The 22,819-nt window shown below is 48.8% G+C and overlaps 1 protein-coding gene and 1 pseudogene across 12 annotated transcripts in view; one reads left to right on the plus strand and one right to left on the minus strand.

Annotated features, from left to right (window-relative positions):
- The window catches only part of MYLK (myosin light chain kinase), a 342,321-nt gene that overhangs the window by 225,848 nt on the left and 93,654 nt on the right, over window positions 1–22,819 (plus strand). For 11 of the 12 annotated variants that reach the window (XM_068546603.1, XM_068546599.1, XM_068546604.1 and 8 more), the window contains 4 exons: window positions 891–1,426; window positions 1,995–2,201; window positions 6,514–6,648; window positions 9,717–9,869. In XM_068546603.1, the coding sequence (XP_068402704.1) occupies window positions 891–1,426; window positions 1,995–2,201; window positions 6,514–6,648; window positions 9,717–9,869 (1,031 nt within the window). Of the gene's footprint in view, window positions 1–890; window positions 1,427–1,994; window positions 2,202–6,513; window positions 6,649–9,716; window positions 9,870–11,479; window positions 11,824–22,819 lie in introns of those variants that run through there. The other variant, XM_068546611.1, reaches the window with a different exon arrangement.
- LOC137766658 (eukaryotic translation initiation factor 4 gamma 2 pseudogene) lies at window positions 19,124–22,610 on the minus strand (annotated as a pseudogene).

Here is a 22,819-nt window from a genome sequence, read left to right on the forward strand (position 1 = left end):
AAGGATGCCCTCCACGTTCAAGGCCAGAATCTACTTGCTCACCCAGCACGTCTTCATCGGGAGAGCTTGCTTTCCTGAGCGTGAGGCTCTGTGCTAGATGCTGGGTATGCATGGTGAGCTGTCTAGTGTAGAGAAGGGCCTTAAACAGAGCCACACAAAACATAAGCGCTAAACATAAGTCTACGCGAAGCGCTAATTTGGAGTAGAGGGTCAGAGAACCCCTTTTTGAAAGCTTGATGTTTGAGCTCAGGCCTGTGAGGAGTAGCATGAGCTAAGAGAAGAAAAGCTCAGGGAGAAAGTGTTCCAAACAGAGGTGTTGCAGGTGTGAAAGTGGTGAGGTGAGAGGGAGCCTGGGGCCCAAAGAACCCTGAGGGGCTGCAGCCTGGTAGGCACTGGAGACAGTGTCTTGGGGGGGGGTCCACGCAGAGCCAACTCCCACATGGCATCCCTGCAGGCCGTTTTGAACAGCTCAGTTTTACTCTTAATCGAGTAGAAAAGCTGTTGGAAATTCTTAAGCTTAAAATGGCATCATTCAATTTATGTTTTTAAAAGATAGACTGTCCGTGCCCTGTGGAACACGGGTTAGGGCCCGTGTGGACAGCGGACACCACGTGTCTGAACCAGGTCGGGGCTCGTGGAGAAGAGAAAAAGGGCGGATGTAATGAGTATGGATAGAACACTGGGCTGGGGATGAGGGGCAGGGAAGACCGAGAATGGCTGCTTGTTTTCTGGCTGGACTGAGCAAACGGCAGAGAAAGACTTTGGCTCTTACTCTGTCTTGATCTGTGGGCTTTTGTAATCCCTGGAGTCTGGGCTTGTAATGCGTAACCAGATGATTGTTCCATCCCTTCTTCTGCCCCGCTGTCCCCCGCCACACACCCGCCAAACAGGTCGCTTGTGAGAGGAACAAAGGTGGCCAATTCAGACATCAGGAAGGAAGTGACCAATGGAATCGCTCAGGGACTGAAACTGGATGGCCTGGAGGCTGCAGCTGAGAGTAAGAACTGCTCCAGCATCCAGAGAGGTGGCTCCCCGACCTGGGCCACGGGGAGCCAGCCTCAGCCCCCGAGGGAATCTGAGCCGGAGCCATCGGGCGACTCGCCCGGAAAGGCCCTGAGGACCCCCGTCCTGCAGAAGACTTCCAGCACCATCACCCTGCAGGCCGCAAAAGCGCAGCTGGCACCGAGAGTGCCAGTCTCGGGTGCCCTGTCTCCTTCCAGAGAAGAGAGGGAGAAGCCAGCTGCTCGCCCTCCAGCCGCCCTCCACACCAGGCAGTGTGGCCTGGGAAGCCAAGACACTGTGAGCCAGGTTGCTACCAGGAAGGTCCCCACGGAGGGCCAGGGGGACACAACATTCCCCAAATTTGAGAGCAAGCCCCAAAGCCAGGAAGTCAGTGAGGATCAGCCAGTCAAGTTCAGATGCGAGGGTGAGTAGAGCTGCCTGAGGCCGCTGGTGCCCACACTTAGCCCCCGGGTGGCCACTCCCTTCCTTTGGCTAAGTGGTCAGAGTCTCCTGTATCCCCTGGCCCCTTGGACTAGAGCCCCATCCCCGACCCCGGGAAGCACCTTACAGGGGTCTCCCCTCCGGAAGGACTCAACCTCGTCATGTCTCTTGTTCTGGAGAAACTCCCAGCAGTGACCCATTGTTCATGGTTGGAGACAGCACTGACCCTGAGCCCTAATCCTCGCCACCCTCCGCGGGAAACCCATCACCACCATCTCCACCACACACAAGCCGCAGGGTCCCCTCCTCTTTCCTCCCTCTGGCTGATCTGGAGACCTAGCTTATCACCTTGTAGCCCTCCTCCCCAAGGACCCTGCCTCCGTCTTGGGATGTGGGATGTGGGGTGGAGGGGTAAGAAAGCGGGTTCAAGCGGGAGGGCGGCTGCACGCGGGACTGAGCTCTGCCCTCCGGCTCAGCCTCTCCGCCCCTGCCTGCGCCCCACAAGTCCAGCGTGCTCTCGGGGGCCTCCCGTCCTTCACCTGGCCCTGTAGTTTCAGGGATCCCGAAGCCCGAAGTGACCTGGTTCCTGGACGGTTCCCCCTTGAGGAGAAGAGAAGGCACCATCGAGGTTTATGAAGCTGGGGGGACCCATTACCTCTGCCTCCTGAGAGCCCGGGCCAGGGACAGCGGGAACTACAGCTGCACAGCTGCCAATGTCCGAGGCCGGGTGTCCTGTGGCTGGACCCTCCTGGTGAAAAGTGAGTACATTCCTCCAGGTCACCCCGGGTTCCCTGAGGGAGGACCTTTGTGGGGTGCTTCATACACCGCACAAGCGTCACCTCCTGCAGCCCCCCGCCCAGGGTGTACCACCCGACAGAAACATCGCCCCCACCCACCGGCCGAGGCCAGAGTCACTGCTCCAGGAGAGTGATTCCTGATCAGGAGTTCACATCCGAATCACCTCAGAATAAACATGCCCAGGCCCCAGGCCCAGCCCAGCTGTGAGCTGCCAAGTCTCACTTTGGTAACCACAGAGAACAAGATCGACACACTGAGAGTGATGTGAGGTGATGTGAGTGACACATCTTTTGTGCTCATTATAGTGTCTGTTTATAAAAGTAGTGCATGTTCATTGAGAGGAATTTAAAGAATGTATATAATCTTATGACTCAGAAATAAATGATAGTTTAATATTTTAAAAACAAATTTAGATTTGTGCTGTTTGTATACTGCTTACTATTCTAATTTGCTCACGTTACATAAGCATCTTTCTATACTATTTCTTTCTATATTTTTTAATATCGTTTAAAAGCATGCTTTGTAATGGCCGTATAATATTTCATAGAACGATGTTTAGGCATGGCCTTATTGTTTCCATTTAGATTGTTTCTATTGTTTCCATTTTTTCACTACTGTAACAGAACTGTGTTCAATAGCCTTGCACCCATCTATCTCTCTATAAGATTTCCCCTTCACTTTAAATGCTATTTAGGGACCCTACACTCATGTCATACTATTGAGGAACTTATTAAACCACAGCACATTGCAGGCTGATGGAAACTCTATGAGACAAATAACCTTCACCTATTTTTTCAACAAGTAAATTGCAAGCCAAAAGGAAAGAAGGAACAAACTGTAGGAAACTTAGATGAAAAGACACATAAGAGACACCAATAGTTGCAATACATGGACTTTGCCTGGATCCCGATGGAGACACCTTTAAAAAATGTTTTTTGTAAGAACATCAGGAAAATTTGAGCACTGACAAGATACTCAGTATAAAGGAGTTAGTGCTATTTTTAAGATGTGATGGTGGATCTTGTGGTGATTTTTTTCGAAGTCCATATATTTTAGAGATATAAGTTGAGTTATTTACTGGTAAAATGATATGATTTCTGATATTTACTTCAGATATAATCCATGTGTGGTGGGACTCAGTGGGGGGTATGAATGAAGTGAGATTGGCCATTATGAAAGTTGAGAAACAGGGATATGATGATTCACTATACAGCTTTCTCTACTTTTGTGTATGTTTGAAATTTGCCATAATAAATGTTTCCCAAAAAAGAGCTTACTAGTTCATTCACACAGTAAGATGCCATGAAGCCAGGGGAACGAATGTGCCTGACCTGTAGACCCTGCTAGTGAAACCTGTCCAAGATATGTTAGTACGGGGGACAAGCCAAGTACAGAGAGAGCCGTGTGTATCATATGCTCTTTGTGTTAACGGAAAAAAAATCTATGTACACAAAGCAAACTGATGCTTGTGTGTGCGTAAACATTTCTGGAAGGGTCCACAAGTTACCTCTAGGAAGAGAAACTGGGGGTCCAGGAAGGGGTGAGAGGTAGTCTTGCTTTTCACTGTATACCATTGACTCACTTCTTAATTGGGAATTTTACTACATTTGTGAATTCCTCTGCAAGGAATGTTATCCATTCATTTGGAGGTGGGAGAGCCTGTAGGCAGAGGTCCCAGGTCGGGGAACCTGAGCTTCATCATGCAGGGCTCTGTGTCAGGGCGGGGGCCTCACCTAGCACTGTGTCCACCGAAGGTTAAAAACCAAGAAGCTTTGGTTGGAGTGTTAGCTACTATTATTAAATGGAAGCTGTGCGTGGAGACTGTACCTGCAGCAAGTTGGGGGTGAAAGACAATGTGGGCTTGAAAGCCACCACAGAGCTGGGCGAGGGGGTGGAAACTGGGCATGCCACAAAGCTTGCTGTTCTTACCAAGATTCAGCTGTGTGTTTGTTTGTTTTAGAATGAAGGCTGCTCAGAATGCTGCAAGCCTTTGGGTAATTTCCAGAGTTCTGAGAAAGTTGATGTTGAGTACTTTTGCCAGCGTTCCTGTTCCTTGTCTGGAGGAGCAGACTTATGGAAGTCCTTAGTGTGCCATTCCAGAAGTCCTGCTTGACTGCCTTTCTCCTTAGCTGTTCTCTAGAAGGCTCCACCAAGATGTAGGTCGTCTAACACCTCTTCCTCTCTCTCTTCCTATCACTGCAGAAAAGCTGCCTGTTTCCCTTACCAAGACTTCTCTTTCCATCCCTCCCATCCCCACAAAGATCGGGTCTAATAATGATTGACTCTCCCACCATTTCTTCAGTCTCTCCCCGTCCCCCTATCTAGAGGCCTCTTTCTCCTCCCTACAGGTGTGCTCTGGTCTCCCCTCAACTAAAAAGAAAAAAAAAAAATCTTCCTTCTGCTTCACTGACCCTTAAGCTCCCACGTTCTCTTTCCACTCTCTTTTACCCCAAAACTTGCTCCTAGCCCAGTGTCCACGCCCAGCTTCCATCTGATAATAACAGCTAATCCCCCACTGAAAGCCTGTTCAATGTGCCAGACTTCATGCTAAAAGCTTTACTTGCATGGTCCCATTTAGTTATCCCAACAATCTCATGAGATAGAGTCACACCCATTTTCCAAATGAGAATACTGAGCTGTAGTGAGGTTAAGTGACTTGTTCAAGGTCCCATGCCTTGTGAAAAACAGCATATTGCTAACCCATGTTGGTCTGACACAAAAGCCCATATTGTTTTCAGTGGCTCCCAAAGGCATTTCTCTAATGAGGGAATTCGATGCTGGCCAAAGGGGTGGAGGTGGTGCCTCCCCCCACCTGTCCAGATAGGCTGGCATCCTTTCCCTCGGTACCAGTCCCATTCAGATGCACCACATCCTGACTTGTAGCTGTGCTCCCACTGCCTACTCTCCCTTTAGGGGAGCTTGGGGCTAGAGGAAGAAGTGTGGATGTAAAGTCAGAGAACTATGTGTAAAGCCTTGCTTCACCGCTGGGCTTGACTATGGGAAATTATGAACTTCGTCTAAAAACGAGCTAAAGATAGCAGTCTCGTGGCACTGTCACCTCTGGAAAAGTACCTGGTAAGCCCTCGAATATTAGCCTTTGCCCTTAAACCTTTGCTGTATAATATGGTTTTCCCCTCATCACTGTATTGAATAGCTTCTCTTGAAAAGTACCAGTGAGATATCTTCTTATCACCAAATCCAGTTGCCTTTTCTCAGCTATCAGCCACCTTGACTCTTCTGCAGCATGTTCTGGGTGTTGTAGAAGAGATTTTCTATCCCTATTGCTCTTAATTATGGCCCCCAAACTACAAAATACTCCCCAACTCACCTATTTAGAAGGCTTCTGGGAAGTTCAGCTCAGCGGTTCTCAGTGAGAATGTGCATCAGAATCATGAGGGGGACTGAGTAATGCATTGTCCCAGGCCCACAGTGCTTCTGAACCACTGGCCTAGGTTGGAAAACTAGAACCCATGTAAGTCCTCGTCATTTGATTCTGTCCTGGAATTGGAAAAATTAATTATAATAATTTAAAATTGAAATGTCCTCATCAATGGGCATGTGGTCTCTATAAGTGAAAAAGATACTCACAAGAGTGTGCAGGGTCTTTAGCTATTACATACAATGTTTCAGTGTTCATCCTTGTACATATATCTCTTGAGTAAACCATAAGGGGATATTTCTATGATTAGATCATAGAGGTTGCCAGCCTATTTTTTTAATTTATAAATTGTTCTTTGAGTCAGCTTAGGCAATTTATGTTTTCCTAAAAAATCTATTTTATCCATATTTTCAATCTAATGAAACATTTTGGCCAAGGATTTTTAAAATAAAAAAAAAAATGTGTGCATCATCTGATGGGACACGTCAAAGACGATAAAAGACACCAGAAAGTAGAATAGGGCCAAGAAGCGGGGAAGGAGGAGTTCTGCGGATGCTCCAGGATAGTGAAGGTCAAGACAAGACAGGGGGCGCGGGGGTGGGGGTGGGGGGAACTTGTGTCCCGGAGGAGAGGAGGCCAGCCTGGTCCTGAGCACTCCCAGACAGGGTGTCTTGTGACAGTGAAAAAACCCCTGCCAGTGACTCTGCCTCAGGCTCCAGGTCTCTGCCTTAGTGGTGCTGCCTGCTTCCCTGTGTGATGATGGGTCAGGCAAAGCCAGGCCACCAAAGAAGCAAGCCCTGGGCGCCCAGGGCAGTGAGGTGTCAGCCTCCGGTCAGTCAACAGCACAGGTCAGCTGTGATCTGAGACGGCCTGTCTGTTCTTTGCCTTCACAGGGCTGGCCGTGATGGAGGCGGCCCCCTCATTCTCCAGTGTCCTAAAGGACTGCACTGTCGTTGAGGGCCAGGACTTCGTGCTGCAGTGCTCGGTGCAGGGGACCCCGGTGCCCCGAATCACTTGGCTGCTCAATAGTGAGTCCCCCCTGCTCCAGCTGCCTGGGCCCTTGACCCTGCCTGCTTTCTCACTAGGCTTCCCCACATATCACTCTGAACTGTTTATGCATGAGAAGGAAGCACGGGGTACAGAGAGAGCATGGGACCTGGGAGTCTGCTAATGCCTGGCTGGGGACACTGGGCAAGTTTTACTCCTGTCTGAGCCTTGAGCTCCTCATCTGCAAGACAAGAATAATGCCACCTACCTTCCAGGGTGGCGGTTGTGAAAATTAAATTAGATCCTTTATATAAAACAGTTAATGAGATGCCTGGCACCTAGGTGCACAAGCAATTTAGTTCCTTTTCATATGGTCAGGCTCAGAGTGGGCCCTCAATAAATATTTGTTGAGTCAATAAATGAACAAATATACCAACAGATTAATGAACCACACTAGCAGTTGCTCATGGGATCTTGCCTTTTATTTAGCGGCAAGTGGTTTGGGGGTTTATAGACCAGTAATTCTTTTTAACATTATAGTCCTATAGAGACATCCCAACTTTTTTTTTTTTTTTTTGCCAAGTAAGGTCCTTTGGAAAAAAAATTATTATATATTAATACCCTTCTCTTTTTTAAAAAAAAAAGCCTTTAAGTTCCAAAAGTATGGGAGTACTCTATTATTAGAACTGAGAACAGTCCATAAAATTGGTGAAATTGAGTGGGGTCTGCTTTGGGGATCTGCAGGGAGGATGAAGGATCTGCACTTGTCCTTCTCCGTATCGAGTGGTTGGGTGACCTTGGACACCCCCCTTTACCTCTTTGGGCATCGGCTTCTTTATTGGTGAGGAGATGGGCTGGAACAGAAGGTTCGGGTCTCTGCCAGCTCTCAGGCTGATGGAATAGGCTCCTTAAGGGAGCAGCGGCCCGTCACCTGTGCACCAAATAGCCCCATTCATTTCTGCACCATTGCCGTGTTGCCTGTGAACCTGCCTCATCGGTACAGTTTGCTTAGGCTTTGCTAGAAATGATCTCTAGTCAGTGAGAGAAGTTGTCTTGGGGTCTCCCTATGTGTGGGCAGAGAGGTGAGAATTGGGGTCTCCACCCCTCACTAAGGACAGAGCTCCTATCGGATTCCGTGACTGACTGCAAGGAGGCAGCCTCCTTGCAGCTGGAACAGAGCATGGATGTTAAAGACTAGGAAGGGCTCTGAGCAAGAGAGTTTCCCTTCCGCCTGTCTCACACTCCAGGCCAGACATCAAGAAACATTGTCAATAAAGGACCAGTTGGTAAGTATTTCCAAATTTGCAGACCATGCAGTCTCTGCACAGCTACTCAACTCTGCTGTCATGGCACAGAGCGCAGCCAGAGACAACATGTAAATGAATGGGTGTGGCTGTACTGTAATAGAACTTTATTTATGGACACGTGAATTTCACACAATTGTCACACGTCATGAAATATTCTTCCTTTGATTTTTTCCCACCATTTAAAATATGAGAAACTGTCCTTAGCTTTTGGGCTATACAAAAACAGGCATCAAGTGGGATTTGGCCCATGAGCAGGAGTTTGCTGACCCCTGGTCTACACCTCTCCAAACTGAAAAGCAACCCCACCTTACTCTTGGCGAATCTTGACATTTTCACACTCTTCCCACTAGAGGGCGATCATGCACAAGTCGGGGACCCTTGGCCGCCAACTCTGATCTCACCAGTCTTGGAGCTGGGAGTTCTGTGTTGCCTAATTCTGAGTGCCCTGAGCCAACAACTCCTTTCTGGAGCCACCATTTCACCCCATGCTTGTGGAGCCAAAGTGAGCCATGCTCCAATAAAAGGAGAGCTCTCAAACAGCTTGTTGGCACAGGTTTCAACAGCAGAGGCACTTAGATGGCAGTCATGCAATGTACTGGTATTCCCAAGGAAGAGAGGTTTTAGGTACATGCACACACACATGCGCGCGCGCACACACACACACACACACACACACACACGGGTGTTCAGTCCTCTCAGTGGCAGGATCCTGGCCCCTGGCTCTCCCATCCCCCAGCCCCACTTCTATGAAGTGCAGTCGGGCCAGTGGAATCTCTTTCCTCTGGCCCTGTGGCTGACTTGGCAGTCCCTGTCATGGAGATGTGAAGTGTTGCTATGTGCAGAAGAAAACATTGGATTGCAGGGAGAGGACCTTTTTCTGCACTTTCTCCCTCTCCCACTGCCCACCCCCAGTTTTATGATGTGCAAACCAGGAGCCTGGGCTGACAAGGGAAGGAACTGACAGTTGCTTCCTATATGGTGAATGGAAACATTCCTGCTCTAAGGCCAGGATCTTCAGTAATGAGATTCTTTTTTTTTTTTTTTTTCCTGGAAATGAGAGCTCACATCCTGGAATGATAAAATCCCGGGAACATATAGCATTAAAGAAACCACTGAATTTCACGCCACACACTTCTGTCTCCATGCAGGACTTTATGTGACCTGAATAAAGGGCCCTTCATGCAAGGGACTCTTGGAAGAAAGGGCCAGAGTCGTTTTTTAGTTCCCTGTATTTATCTTTTCGTGAATCCTAAAATGCATGTCATTGCAGTGTTAGGTTGAGGGTGCAGAATTGCTTCTGGTAAATATCTGCAATGGGAAATGGAATCATTGTTTCTGGAGACATCTAAAAGGAGCCGGGAGCCTCATGTGCAGTCTGGGTGAGGTCTGTTCTGCCTGAGGCTGGGCTGTGGGCCAGATGACCCTGTCAGATTCTTTCCAGGCTCAGGATTCTGTGAAGTCTAGGATGTGGATTTGGGGACTATTTATTTAAACAGAATGCACAGCACTCTGTCCCTTTCCTGCCTGCATTCTAAGTGCCTCCAGAATCTGTCCCCCAAGTCCTACCAGCCCCGGCCTTGCTCCTCCACCCACACAATCACTCCCTCTCCTTTACCTCCCTAGTACCTGCCTCTTTTTCCCCTCCTCGAGCCTCTGTCCAGTTGGCTGCGGGTGGTCCTCAGTGGGGCTGAGCAAGCATGGGGAACGTCAGCGTCATGACAACAGCTGCCCTGCTGAGGACAGGGCTCACACCCTGCCCCTGGGCACTCCCTGCCTGAGCCTTGCTGTGCTTCCCTCCCCAGGGCAGCCCATCCAGTATGCTCACTCCACCTGCGAGGCTGGCGTGGCTGAGCTCCACATCCAGGATGCCCTCCCAGAGGATGATGGCACCTACACCTGTCTGGCCGAGAACACCTTGGGGCAGGTGTCCTGCAGTGCCCGGGTCACTGTCCATGGTAGGAGCCTCTGGGCATCTCTCTGGAAGCACCTTTCCTGCCAACACATCTGCTTTGGAGAAAGGGCACCGCACCTAAAGGCAGGCAGGTGGAGGCGATGGCCTCCAGGAGCTCACAGTGACCAGGGTCTGCCATGGGAGATGGACATGCAAGGCCAGTCCCCCACCCCCTCACCCCACCAAGGCTGAGGGAAGATGCAGGGGAAAGAGGCAAAGACTCCCTTGGCTCAAGAAGCTTCCAGTCTGGTAGGCAGAAAACCGCATGCACTGAAAGATGAAGTATCCCTGGAGGACTTAGGCTCTCACAAATGACCCCTCACGCACTGGGGGACACTGGGAGACACCGGGTAACAAGTGCCAGTATTGAGGCTTCCAGAGGGCCACCGTTTGCCCCCCTTTTCCTTCTGCCCTTGCTCCTCCCCACCACCCCAGGCTTGCTCTTATACCTCACCAGCCTGGTGTCCAGTAATCTGATTATTATGGTTGTCATCCATTGATCAGCACCAAGCGCTTAGTCCCAGGAAGTCCCTGGAGAGCCACAGACTCAAGACAGAGCTGTCTGGGCTGTGGTATCGGCAGGCATGGTGACAGTGCCAGGGAAGGACTTCTTGGGCCCCAGGTGTTCAGGTAAGCCTGACTCCCCAGCCCCAGCTGAACCCGGGCCCCCAGAGCCCCCGGTGACTGGGGCCCGGGCGCTTGGAACAGATGCGCCGTGCCCTGCTTTTCCAGCAGCCTAGCAGGAGACATGCCTCCCCGCTCTGTTCCCCCAGGGCTCGGCCTCTTGGGGAGAGTCTCCCTGTATGTGAGCAGCAGCAGCCCAGGGTTGGGGGGCAGTGCTCCTCCTATCTTACATAGAAGCGTCTGAGGCTCTCAAGAAATCAATGTCACTTGCCTAAGCACCCCAAGGCCGTGAGCCATACTGGCCTTTTGAACCCAGATCACCAAACCACTGAAACTTCCTGCCCTTTTGCAGAGTGCAAGTCCCCTGGCCCCAGAGTGGAGCTGACCCTCACCCCCGGGGCTGGGCATTGTCGCCCCTAGGGATAGAGGAATGGCACTGGTGCCCTGACTTGGCTGTGGCCTGGCTGCAGAGGCTCTCTCCAGCCCCTCTGAGTTCTCTGCGATTCCTGTGAAGTGCCCGTGTGCACTGGCCAGCCAGCCGGGGACTGGCCCTGCTTCTTCCCGGGAAGCCCTCCCACTTGGCCTGGGGGCTGTCCTCCTTGCCCCCAGGTCTGTGGGAGGGGCAGGTCCTGGGTGGTTGCCCATCTGAGCATGTTTCAAAGCAGAAACAGAGAGGTCCCCGGCAAGAACTCTGTCAGAGCTACGTGGATCTGCTCTGAGAGCAGCCCTGGGTGAGCGAGGGCCCCCTCCCAACGTCGGGACTGACTGGCCCGTGAAGGCCAAACAGAGGCTCAGCTACCATAAATGGTGAAGGAGGCTGAGACGTGGCCGAGCTCAGGCCGCCACACTGGGCTGCCTGCACAGGGTCGGGGCAGGCCGAGCCTGGCGCCGTGACAGCCCTGGCTCTGCTCCCAGGGTCCCCAGGAGGCTCCGGTCCACGTCCCGCACCAGCCTCAGCCGTGGAGTTTTTCTTTCTTTATTGGCAGCTTCTTTGGCTGCAGTCTCTGGGGCAGCTCAGGGGGAGGGAGACGACTGTAGTGGAGGCATTAGTCCCCTACTGTGCCGACCACTGTCCTGGCCTCTCCCTCAGCTGCCCAGGCCTGGCCTTTTTCTCCCATCTGTGTGGCCCCAGACCACGGCTGGAGCGTGGATGTGGAGCACCTGCCCAGGTGTGAGTCCTGACCACAGCTTGCTAGCCCCGCCGCCGGGCTGCTGTTTCCTCTCCGGGCCTCACCTTCCTCTTCTGTGTGATGGGGACACTGAGAGTCACCCCAAGTACTGTGAGGATTACCTTAACAAGCACACTAACGATCTCCAAACGTGGGACGTGCTCGGTAAGTGGGTGCCTTTATGATTGTCCAACGGAGTCCCGACCTTTAAACAGATGAACTCCCTTCAAAATGGCAAGTCTGAGGAGCGGTCTTACCAAAGGATCAACTTTGCCACACTGGGTGGTTGTTTTTCTGTCTGTCTGTCTGGTCGTTTGGTTTTGGTAAAGGGGAGAGAATCAGAGAAGGGAGGTGTAGGGCCACACACTAAAGCCGTAGTCTGAGCATCCGTTCTGGGGGCTCTGGCCACAAGAGGGCGCCATTCGGCAGTGCCTCTCCCTCCCCTGGTCTGGTTTCCAGGCAGGAGGAGGTTCTCTGGCAACTTTTGCTGGAGGAGAGCTCAGCAGGTACTTTGTTGAAGGCCAGACATGGGTGCTCTTTCTCACCTCTTTAACCTTTCGCCAAGGTTTTGCAATCATCCAGAAATTGCTGGCTCAGCACTCTGACGTGATTTCTGCAGCCTCTTTTCCCTGCTGTCTCTGCCTTCTCTCCTCTGGAACCCTTTCCTCCCCAAATCTAACTCCCTCCCACAAATGTCACTTCCTCTGGGGTGAGTTCTCTTACCAGCTGTACCTCCCTTGTGGTTGTGCTTACTTATCAGCAAATCTCTACTGAGCACCTCCTTGGTGCCAGGCATCGTTCTGGGGAAGCGGCCATGAACAAGAAACAGGTTCTGTCTTCCTGCCGGTTACATTCTGATGGAGAGATGGGCAATCATCCGCACCTGGCTTAATCCAATACCGACAAGTGCTATTAAGAAAACGAGACTAGAGAGGGGGGTGGAAGGGATCCTTTCTTAGTTAGGTGCTGGAGGAAACCTCTTGGGGAAGGTGACTTTTGAGCAGAGACCTCATGAACTGGAAAAAAGAGTGCTCCAGGCAGGCGGCACAGCAAGTGCAAAGGCCCTGAGTTGGGAATCAAGTCAGCCTATCTAAGAGACAGTGAGTCTGGAGCAAAGGGAGTGGGGGCCAAGTGGTAGAGACTGGGTTCAGAGAGAGAGGCAGGGCGTGTGTTCAGTGAATGAATGAAAGAGCAACGGAGGTGGGTGAGTCTGCCTGGTGGTGCAGGGGGCGTTCCCTGCACATGACTCCTCACATGTCCGGGGTCTCAGCGTTCATGGGAGTGCTCAGCAAACCCACACACTAGCTCTCAAAAGCCCCCCAACAAATATTCCTGCTTTCCTCCTCCCACACTAGGAAAAAATCCCTAGTAGTTAACCAGGCCGTGAAAGTCTTCCCTCCGGACCCAGATGGCGCCTAAAGGATGATTAATCTAAATTCCTGCAGAAGCCAGAAAGATCTGAAGGAGAGTAAATATTTCAGTGTATTTGCACTGAGTCATTGGTGTGGAGGCTTCCTTAGGCTAGAATATTTTAATTTATTCCCCCCCCACTCCCGGAGTATCTTCGGCAAGGCTAAAATTCTCAAGTGACTGGATTTATTAACCTGCTAATAGTGCCCATTTAGACAGTGTCTCAGCCTAATGGTTTGTTTATTTAAGTGAGGACCTGCTGGGCTCTTAAAGGCACCTAAGGACATAAAATGTGGGTGAGTTAAAAAAAATTAAAAATAAAAAACCTGATTTCTAAAATAAAAAATGAAACTTAATAAGCATATTTATTAGAGTATTTGTTTCGATAAAGAGCCTCTAACGAAAGCAACAGGCAGCAGGGAAGTCAGCCATTCACTAGGCAGTGAAAGCATCCGTAGAAGCCCAGCTGGTTTTCAGATTAGTGACAAGCTCTCTGTGGGGCAGCTTTGAGTACTGACAGCCTCCCGCCATTTTAATTGGAGGATGCTGGCAGGCACTTTGGATGTTGTATAATCTTTCCCTCTATGAGTTTAAAAACACTAAAATCATTAAAAAAATTTTTTTTGAGATAACGCTTTTTTTGTTAATTTTTATTGGAGTACTGTATAGTTGATTTACAATATTATGTTAGCTTCTGCTGTATAGCAAAGTGAATCAGTTATACATATACATACATCTGCTCTTTTTTAGATTCTATTCCCATATAGGTCATTGTAGAGTATTAAGTAGAGTTCCCTGTGCTATACAGTAGGTCCTTATTAGCTATCTAGTTTATATATAGTAGTGTGTACATGTCAATCCCAATCTCCCAATTTATCCCTCCTCCCCCCCTTTCCCCCTTGGTAACCATAAGTTTGTTTTCTACATCTGTGACTCAGTTTCTGTTTTGTACCATTTTTTAAGATTCCACATAGATTGAAAACATTTTTAATACTTATGTCAGATAAAGAGAAACTTATTGAGGGGAAAGGATAAACATCGGTTTTACCTTGTCTTTTTTGTTTGTTTTTTAAGAACTTTAGTCCACCTACAATATGTGTCCAAAGTCTTCTAAATTCTATGAAGGCCAGCAAATAAATGTTAAATTATTTTATAACCAATATTTTAGTTTTATATAAGTTAATACAACAGAACTGGTGTGGTGCGCCATGTGGGCCCTTCTTGTCAGAGAAGGGCTTCCGAGTATTTGTTTGTTTCCATGTCATGGAGCTGGAGCCTTATTTTACTAATTGGACAATTAGAGCTTCATCGTGGTCTACTTCTACAGCCATTGCAGGTCATCTCTAGCATTTATTTGCCCAGAGTCCTTGGTCAGGAATGCCATCCAGAATTACAGCTTTGTGTTCTAATGGCAAAGTGTGATGCGTGCTTTGACAGTGTGGTGGAGAGTGTGGTTCCCAGACGTGCCTCGGGAGGGAACATCAGCTGGCTTGGATGGTTTACCTTTACATTTAGAGTCTGATTATAACTTCTAAGGCAGTAAGAAGGCTATGGTTGCAGTGATTCCTGCCTCCCATCTGGCAACCCTATCATTACTGGTCAGAGATCCTTTTGGGGATGTCACACGTCATTGTTTCCTTTCATTCTTTTCCTTGCCGCTTCTTCCCATTTGCTTCTTAGGTTCTGGAGAAATCAGTGGGGAGAAGAAAAGCCAAAAGAGAGAGCAAGGCTATGGGGGGAAGGATCTCTTTTTATGCCCACCGAAGTAGACCTTTTGCTGATGCTCCAAGTAGGTTTATTTGGTTAAGAGACAGACTTTTGTTAGAAGAGAGTTCGCATCCGTCCCTGGGGAGGGATTTGCACCCTGCATAAATGCTCTGCAGATGGGGAGTAGCTGGGTGAAGGTAAGCTTCCTTGATGAGCCCTCTAGAGTCAACAGTCCTGGAACTTAGGGAAAGGAAGAAGCTAGACCATGATCCCTGGACCTTGCTGGATTTTGAGCACCAAATAAAGGAAGAAGGGAGGATTGTGCTTCCAGAACTGCCTTTTGTTGGTGATTTACTGAATTTCCACAGTATAACAGGGTTTGGAGTGAATTGGATTTGCTGTTGGAATGGAATTTTGCATTTTTATGACTAAGCAAAATAGCTCAGGTTCAAAGCTTAAGGAAAATCTTCAGCAGATCGGAGATAAACGCAATCATTTTCCCTCCCCCTAACTATGCATCTTCAAAAGGTCCACGTGTCTGCACACCGGAGAGGAGTGGGGGATGCTAGGAAGTAGGGGAGGGCCCTGCCATGTCCACTTTTATTTGGTGACAACCTGTGGGTCCAGGGACGCTGGTGTCAGAGCAGGGAAGATGCTGAGAGACCGGGCCTGAGGCTCTGACAGCAGGACTTAGTAAAAGCTGTGACAGGCAGTGGTCCCTCCCTAGGTGGGAAGCTCTGGGGAGTGATGCCAGAAATCTTGGCTCTCTGTGCATCGATGCCAAGCGGAAATATGGAGACAGAGTTTCGGAGGAAAAGAAATAGAGAAGCTTTATTCTTTGCCAGGCAAAGAGTAGGCTAGCACCTCAAGAACTGTGCCCCCCCACCCCCTCCCTGAGGAATCAGAAGAGGTCTTATAGGTGGAGCTCGAAGTCTGGGGTAGGTGATAAGGATCAAAGTAGTGAAGGTCTTGCATTTTTCTTCTTCTTGCATTATTTCAAAACAGTCACAGCTGGTGTCAGGCAGCCTGGTAATTGGGTGCGGCAGCTCAGTCTGTTGTCTCTGGGTTATTGGCCCATGACCTTTCTGAAATGCAGAATGCTACAAAGGGTGATTTGCTACAAGAGAGTTCAGGGAGTGTAAACACCCGGTGCAGGATGTAATTCACACAGGATCAGAGAATGTTAGGGGCAGGATGTAATTCACAGGGAGTTTGGGCGGTGATAGGTGCAGGATGTAATTCACATAGTGTCAGAGAGCCTTAGAGGTTAGCTTTGTGAGGGACAAATCTAGTTACAGACACTACATATTAGTAACAGTTAAAGTAAACCTAGGACCGATTAATTCTTTCAGGTCAGTTTATGTTTCTTCTCTCACCTGTTCACTGTTCCCTTTATTTTCCTTGTTATCAAGAGAGGAAAAACCTCATTTCTATTTTTGTTACAACATGACCAGGACACAGGGACCTGTACACGGTTTCAGGAGCTCTTTAGATGGTAGGGTATTCTGTCTCTGTTTCATATTTGTGTCATCTGTTTAAACACTTGAAAGGTAACATTCTATAATTTTTTGTTTTAATCTGACACAAGTTTTGAATGAGCTGGGAGCCTGCTAAGGGCCATTTTCAAGGCAAACTACTCAATGTGTATGCAAATTCAGATCGATAACCGTGGGGGCGCTTTAGAGAGCAGCGTGTTGGCTAGTAAAAGTTGACAGGTGGAGAAAACTTCCGAGAGAAAATTTCTAAGGAGAAATTCAGAATTGTTTTTCTTGCTAAACCCATAGAAAGAGAGGAAGGACTCAGAAGGGAAGAACAGGAGAATGACTGCAGTATAGAGGGAGACATTGCCATCACACCAGCACTGGGACAAAGGCTGTAGGGGCTTCTTAATTTCAAGCCCAAGAGAAGCCAAAGCCCTCACTCGTGTCTCCAGGTTTGAGGAGCAGGGTCATACCGGTTATTGTATGCGAATTCATGAGAAAGGTAACAAATAGCACCTGTTGTGTGGGTGCTGAACTTCCTCTAACTAAGAGCTTTTCAAAATCTAGTATTGGGTTAATACCAGTTCCTATAAGTGTTGAAACAAGACCACTATTAATTAGCTTTTCTAATGAGGAACATTGTTTTGATAGACAAAATCTAATCAGTTAGAAAAGCTGGTTTGTTTTATTTAATTCCCATAACAACTCCACTTTCCACTTTTGAATTAACTCTGCTTTACAGATGAAGAAAACTGATGCTCAGAGGTCAAGTCACAATAACCCAGCTAATAGGCAGCAGCTCTAGGCCTCCAGCTGCCTCAGCCCATCTACTTTCTACTTTGCTGCTCTGGGACCCTGAGAAATCATTTGTTTGATACTTATGCTTCCCCAGAGCAAGAATTTTATGTTTAAGTTCATGACTAGGAACTGTCTTCAAAAACAGATGGGTCAAAACAGAGCAAAAATGGCCAAGGAGGGAAAATTCGGAGGGTCTGTAGGGTCAGAAAGCAGTGCTCCCCCCCATCTCTCTCTCTCCTTCCTTTTCCCTCAGTCCCTCTTCCACGTCCCTTCTTTCTCCCGCCCTCTCTCTTCTCTCCTCTCACTCCTCTTTCCCTTTCTTAAGTCTTGCTACAGCTTAGTCTATATGGCATCATTTTTACTTGTCAATAAACTGCTTATAAGCATTCTTTTTTTTTTTTTAGTTTATCTATTTATTTAGTTTTGGCTACGTTGGGTCTTCATTGCTGTGCACGGGCTTTCTCTAGTTGCGGCGAGCAGGGGCTACTCTTCGTTGCAGTGCGCGGGCTTCTCCTTGCGGTGGCTTCTCTTGTTGCGGAGCACAGGCTCTAGGTGCACAGGCTTCAGTAGTTGTGGCTCCCGGGCTCTAGAGCGCAGGCTCAGTAGTTGTGGTGCACGGGCTTAGTTGCTCCGCGGCATGTGGGATCTTCCCGGACCGGGGCTCGAACCTGTGTCCCCTGCATTGGCAGGCGGATTCTTAACCACTGCGCCACCAGGGAAGTCCCAGCATTCTTAGTCTTAGTTCTTGTCTTTCCCACTGGAGGACAGGCCAGGTCCTTTTCCTTTCTCTCAAAATGGAACAGAGCCCCCAGTACCTGGCTGCTCAGTTTAACAGCGGAGTAAGTCAGTGAGTGAGTGGAGAGCCACTGGCCAGTTGACCAAGTACCAGAGCAACAGGTAAGTCCACTTCAGATCTTTAGTCCTAGGCCAGTAAATCGAGGAGGCTTGGCCCATCCTGGATTCCAGAGAGAAGGGCCCCTCTGGGCTTGGTCTCAGCAAAGCAGAGGAAGCACAGGTGTGGGGAAGCCCTGGGGTCTATCTAGTCTGGCCCCATTTGAGCTGGGTAGCAAGTCTGTCATAGGGTCCCAGGGACCCCTCCCTTGCTATTGGTGTGCCACGGCCAGTGCCTGCCTTCCCCAAATGAAGAAGGCTCAGGTTCCCTGAGGCTCCATGGCCACTGGGGGCCTCTCACCTCAGACCCTGGCCCAGCTACCCTGCCTCAAACCAGGACTGTGCCAGGTGACAGCTAAAGCACAACCCTAGAAGAGACATCTCTAGGAGAACGGGCGACTCTGGGCATGAGCACAGTGACAGAAAGCTCCCAGTGGAATCTAGGCAACTGGCCTTTGTTCTCAGGACGGGAAGGGGAGCATCCAGACCAGGACTCCGTTGGCCATGTCAGCTCTTAGGACAGGCCACCTTCCTTCTCTGAAGGAAGTATATAAAATCAGGGCATGAACATGACTTGATAAATTAAGTAGACTTAGTTTCAATACTATAATAAGAGGGACCAATTCAAATTCTCACCATTTGTTTCATACCCACAAAGACCACTTCAAGGGCATTTACGATCTCCCAAAACTGATCAGTTTTGTGCAAGTAAACCATGTTTCTTTTAAAAAGACTCGTGCACTTGCCCAGGCTCAAGGATATTAAAATCTAGCACATAAAGCCCATTACTAGAGGTAGAAATACAGGCAATGTACTATTACGGCAGCAACCATCAATTACAGTTAAGAATTTTTCTGTAACAACCAAATGGATAATCAAATATTGCAACAACTCAAGTATTACTGAGCAAAGTGCATTTCTACAGTATTCAGTGTTGCTATTCAGTTTTCTAACTTAAAACAGCCTATGATACCTGGCAACAAAGAAGGTCCTTGCAAGAGACTGCCTCTGCTTGAGAACTTATGATGTAATATTGCATGCTGCTAATATACTATCTAAACATTCAAGATACTCCTAAAATATTTGATGGTAGACTATGATTAAGACATTACACTACAAAAAAAACCTTATGTAGAAGGAAATCCTAACTGACATGCTTCTGCTTTGAATATTGTGAAAACTTTACAGCAGAATGAATTTTCACAGTGGTTAGGTCAAATGCAGTTACATCATAGCAACAGTATGTTTTCCACAATTTAAGGCTTTGGCTGGTTCTTTTAGTCAGCTTCTTCCTCTGATTCTTCTTCTTCAGCAGTTTCTAGCCAGGTTAGCCACTGATTCACCTGGAACAAAGCCTTGCCTTTCCCTGGAAACTCTTGGGTTATATCTTCTTTCCAAGCCAAGAAAGCTTCTTCTTCAATAATCTCCATGTCATTAGAAGTGAACAAAAAAGAGGAGTAACATGCCTTTCGGGAAGTTGCTATTGTAGCAGTGCACCTGAAGAGCATAGAGGGCACTGACTTGTAGATCAATGTGATCATGAAGGAATTTCTGCATTACTGGCTTGAAGGAAAGAAGCAGTTGTTTTTCGGAAGGAGCAGAGCAAGAATCTGTTTCATCACTGGGTGGGTTTACTTCACTAGAAATATACTATAAGAAGCTAGTCATTAAGATGTTCACAAATCCTTTCTCTACATGAAGTTTGGGAGAGATGTTATCTTTAATCCACTTATATATGGTTTGAGGGGATGGATCCAACTTTATTTGCTTTAACAGTTCCGTCTCCAATTTGAGCCTCAGCTCTTTCCGCTGTAAAATGAGGGCACAATCTTCCCTAGTTCAGGGGGTGTTGAGGATGAACTGAGAGCTGCAGACATCCTTTAGAATTCTTTAGAATGGTGAGGTGCTGAACTTTGTAAGGAATTATTATAATGTTATGTCAGGGGAAGCTGAGACCTTTCAGATCTCTGCCTGATTAAATGTGAATGTCCAGATTTGGGAGACGTTTCTCATTGCAGTTATTGTCAGGTTGAGTTTGCCCAACCAAAAAACAGTCAGTTGGGTTAGGAAAGGCACAAAACATTTATTCCTGTACTTATTATGTGCCAGATATTCTTGTAGCTGTTTTATGGGTGTTATTTCTTTGAATCATCTGAAAACCCTGCAGTATTTGGCATGCATTATACTAATGATGTGTGCATTACCCTTATCACTTTTGCGTGATTGTCAGTAACTGATGATAACGGTAGTATTCTTATCAGTTTAGGGGAGAGAACACTGAGGCTTAGGATGGGGAACTTGCTTCAGATCACGCAGCTCAGGCTGTGAGTTCACAGCACCTGTTTCCATCTGTCTCTTCTTATTTTATCTAAGTCCACACAAGAGTGAGCATAAACTGATACGTGGTCAGTCGGCCACAGATGAGCCAGAAGAAGTTGTGTGTGGCTTTGGAATTAAATGACATACCCGCACTTTGCCCTTTTCCCCTGGCTTTCCCTGCTCTGCGTTAGCTTTCTCCCTTGTCAAGGGTCAAGAATGGGGGTCAGCACAGGACATTTGTCCTCATGGGGAGTTCAGCATGGCATCACAGGAGGTGGCTGGCTCCCTTGGAAGAGACGACCTCCAGAACACCTTGGCCTCGCAGTCAGGAGACCTGGGGTGAGCTCTAGGTCTGCCTGTCACTGGCTCTGGGACCTCGGGCAACTCACTTCGCCTGAGCACATCCTGGCCTCACTACCAGTAAAGTGGGGCGGTGAGGTTGGGACTGGGGTTTCAGGATTCAAGTTAGGGCTGCTTCTCTCAGGTCGCCTAGAGGAAGCTGCTTTTCTCAAAACTGACATCCTTGTTGGCTCCTGAACCCCAGCGCAGAGTGTAATTGTAGGGGTTTGGTTTTCTCACCCTGTGAAGACTCTGGGGAGGTTGAATGCTGGGGATGACTGAGCCACCCACTAGCCGCATTCACCGTAGCTCTAGTCCCATGTGACCCTGAACGGCAGGTCCGAGAACAGGTTCATTCTGCACGTTTCCTCCCAGTCACTTCCCTCTTCTCTCCGTTCTTACAGTGGGGCTTTGGGGAGGCAAGAACAGGGTCACAGGCGATGGGTGACATTGGAACTAAATACCTGCCGGGGCAGTTCCCACAAATTCAGGCACTCTCACTCATCTCTCTCTGAGGGAGTGCAGTGAAATTTTGTTCTCAAATTGCTTTAGATTTACTTTAGATATATCCCTGATATTTTTAAGCAACACATTTGTATTCCTAACAGTATTTCCCTTAGGTTACATAAAAATGAGTCTGTAATCCTGGGGTGAGGGTCCAGGCTCTGTTTGTTCTTCTGTTGCTGATAAACCCACCAGCTAGTTGAGCCCAAGCGGGTAGGTGTGAGTCAGCTCTTGTGCCAGGCTTACACACCTGTGACTATTGATGATGGATGGTCGGACAAAGTATTTTCACAGATTATCTCTTTCAAACCCCCAGGTCCTGTGATGATACCATTATTACCCTAAATACAGATGAAGAAGTCGAGCTTCAGAGAGAGGCAGTGACTTGCCCAAGACCAGGACCCGGCTTCAGATCCTACATTTCAGTGGCTTTCAGAGAACCAGTGAGCTGCCACCTGGGAGTCAGTGCCCAGGCCACCCTCTCAGGACAGGGAGCTATAGATAGGCATTTAGTCCCCACTGGCCGAGACCCGTAAAGCCCCAGGCCAGAAAACTCGGCAATAGGAAGACCCAGGAGACGGTGGGGGTCAAAGAGGAGCTGCACTGGCTTGAAGGAAAGGGAGCTGGAGTTTTTGATGTTTCCACAGCACTTAGGAATAAGAACCCGTCTGCAGGGAGCTCTGCGAAGCTGGGGACTCTGGCTGAGACAGCAGAGAGGCGGGAACAGGGAGGGCCCTGGACAGGCAAAAACATTTTGTCCTCAAGCCTTCTCAGTCTGTGCAAGGCAGGAAATTCCTCAACTCTCCTGAGGCAGCCTGCTTCCCTGGCTACTGCCACTCAGTCAGAGAAAGGAGATCTCTGCATTTCCAATATGGGCCCCCGGAGCCCACTCCCGGGGCCTTCTGCCAAGGCCAAGGCTGCCTGGCTGCCCCCTGTCAAAGGCAGTGACGCCAGGGGCTGGGGCAGGATGGCTCTGAGAGCCCATCCTCTGGTCATGGGCCCTGTCTTCCCTTGCACTCTGGCTCCACGCCCTTCACACGGCACCTGCCTTGGGGGAAATTGTCCTCCTACCTACCTGGTCTTCCCAGCCTCTCTCACCCTCATTCCCAGAGGCCGTGCTGGGTGTGCTCTGCAGTGCACCATATTTTGTTTTCAGTGCCAGCAGATAAAAATCTAGTGGCCAGTTTGGAGTTCGGCCTTTCCCAGGTATGTAAAGCACCCTGGAAATGTGTCCTCATGGCTGCAGGCTTCCAGGAGAAGGTCTGGTATGTGTGGCCCTGTGCTAAGAAGAACTCAAAATACCACAGTCCCTCTTCCCCCAAACTTAGAGTTTAACCTAGAGATACCATAGCCTTCTTTGTCCCTACCCCTGCCCCCCCGCCCCTAAAGACAAAAATAAGAAGGCTAACAAAGAATTATTGAAGGTCAAAGCCACCTGGCTCACAGGACGAAGGGCAGAACCAGAGACCGGGCAGCTGGGAGCTCGTCCTGCACGAGGGCCATCCTGTGTGGGAAATAGACACCAGCTTAACCTAACCTTACTGCTCCTTCCCCTGCGGCTCACACGAGGCAGGTCAGAGCCCAACGTAGGGAGGATTCCAAGAATAATGGAAAACCTATTTGTTAACCCATCTCCCCAGCGAATGGAGTGGGAGTGAGTAGGCCAGCCCTGAACCCAGAGAGCTGTTCTATTTTTTGTCTTTGTCTAGCCG

Source organism: Eschrichtius robustus, chromosome 6 (genome assembly GCF_028021215.1).
Source record: "Eschrichtius robustus isolate mEscRob2 chromosome 6, mEscRob2.pri, whole genome shotgun sequence".
Classification (NCBI taxonomy): Eukaryota; Metazoa; Chordata; class Mammalia; order Artiodactyla; family Eschrichtiidae; genus Eschrichtius; species Eschrichtius robustus.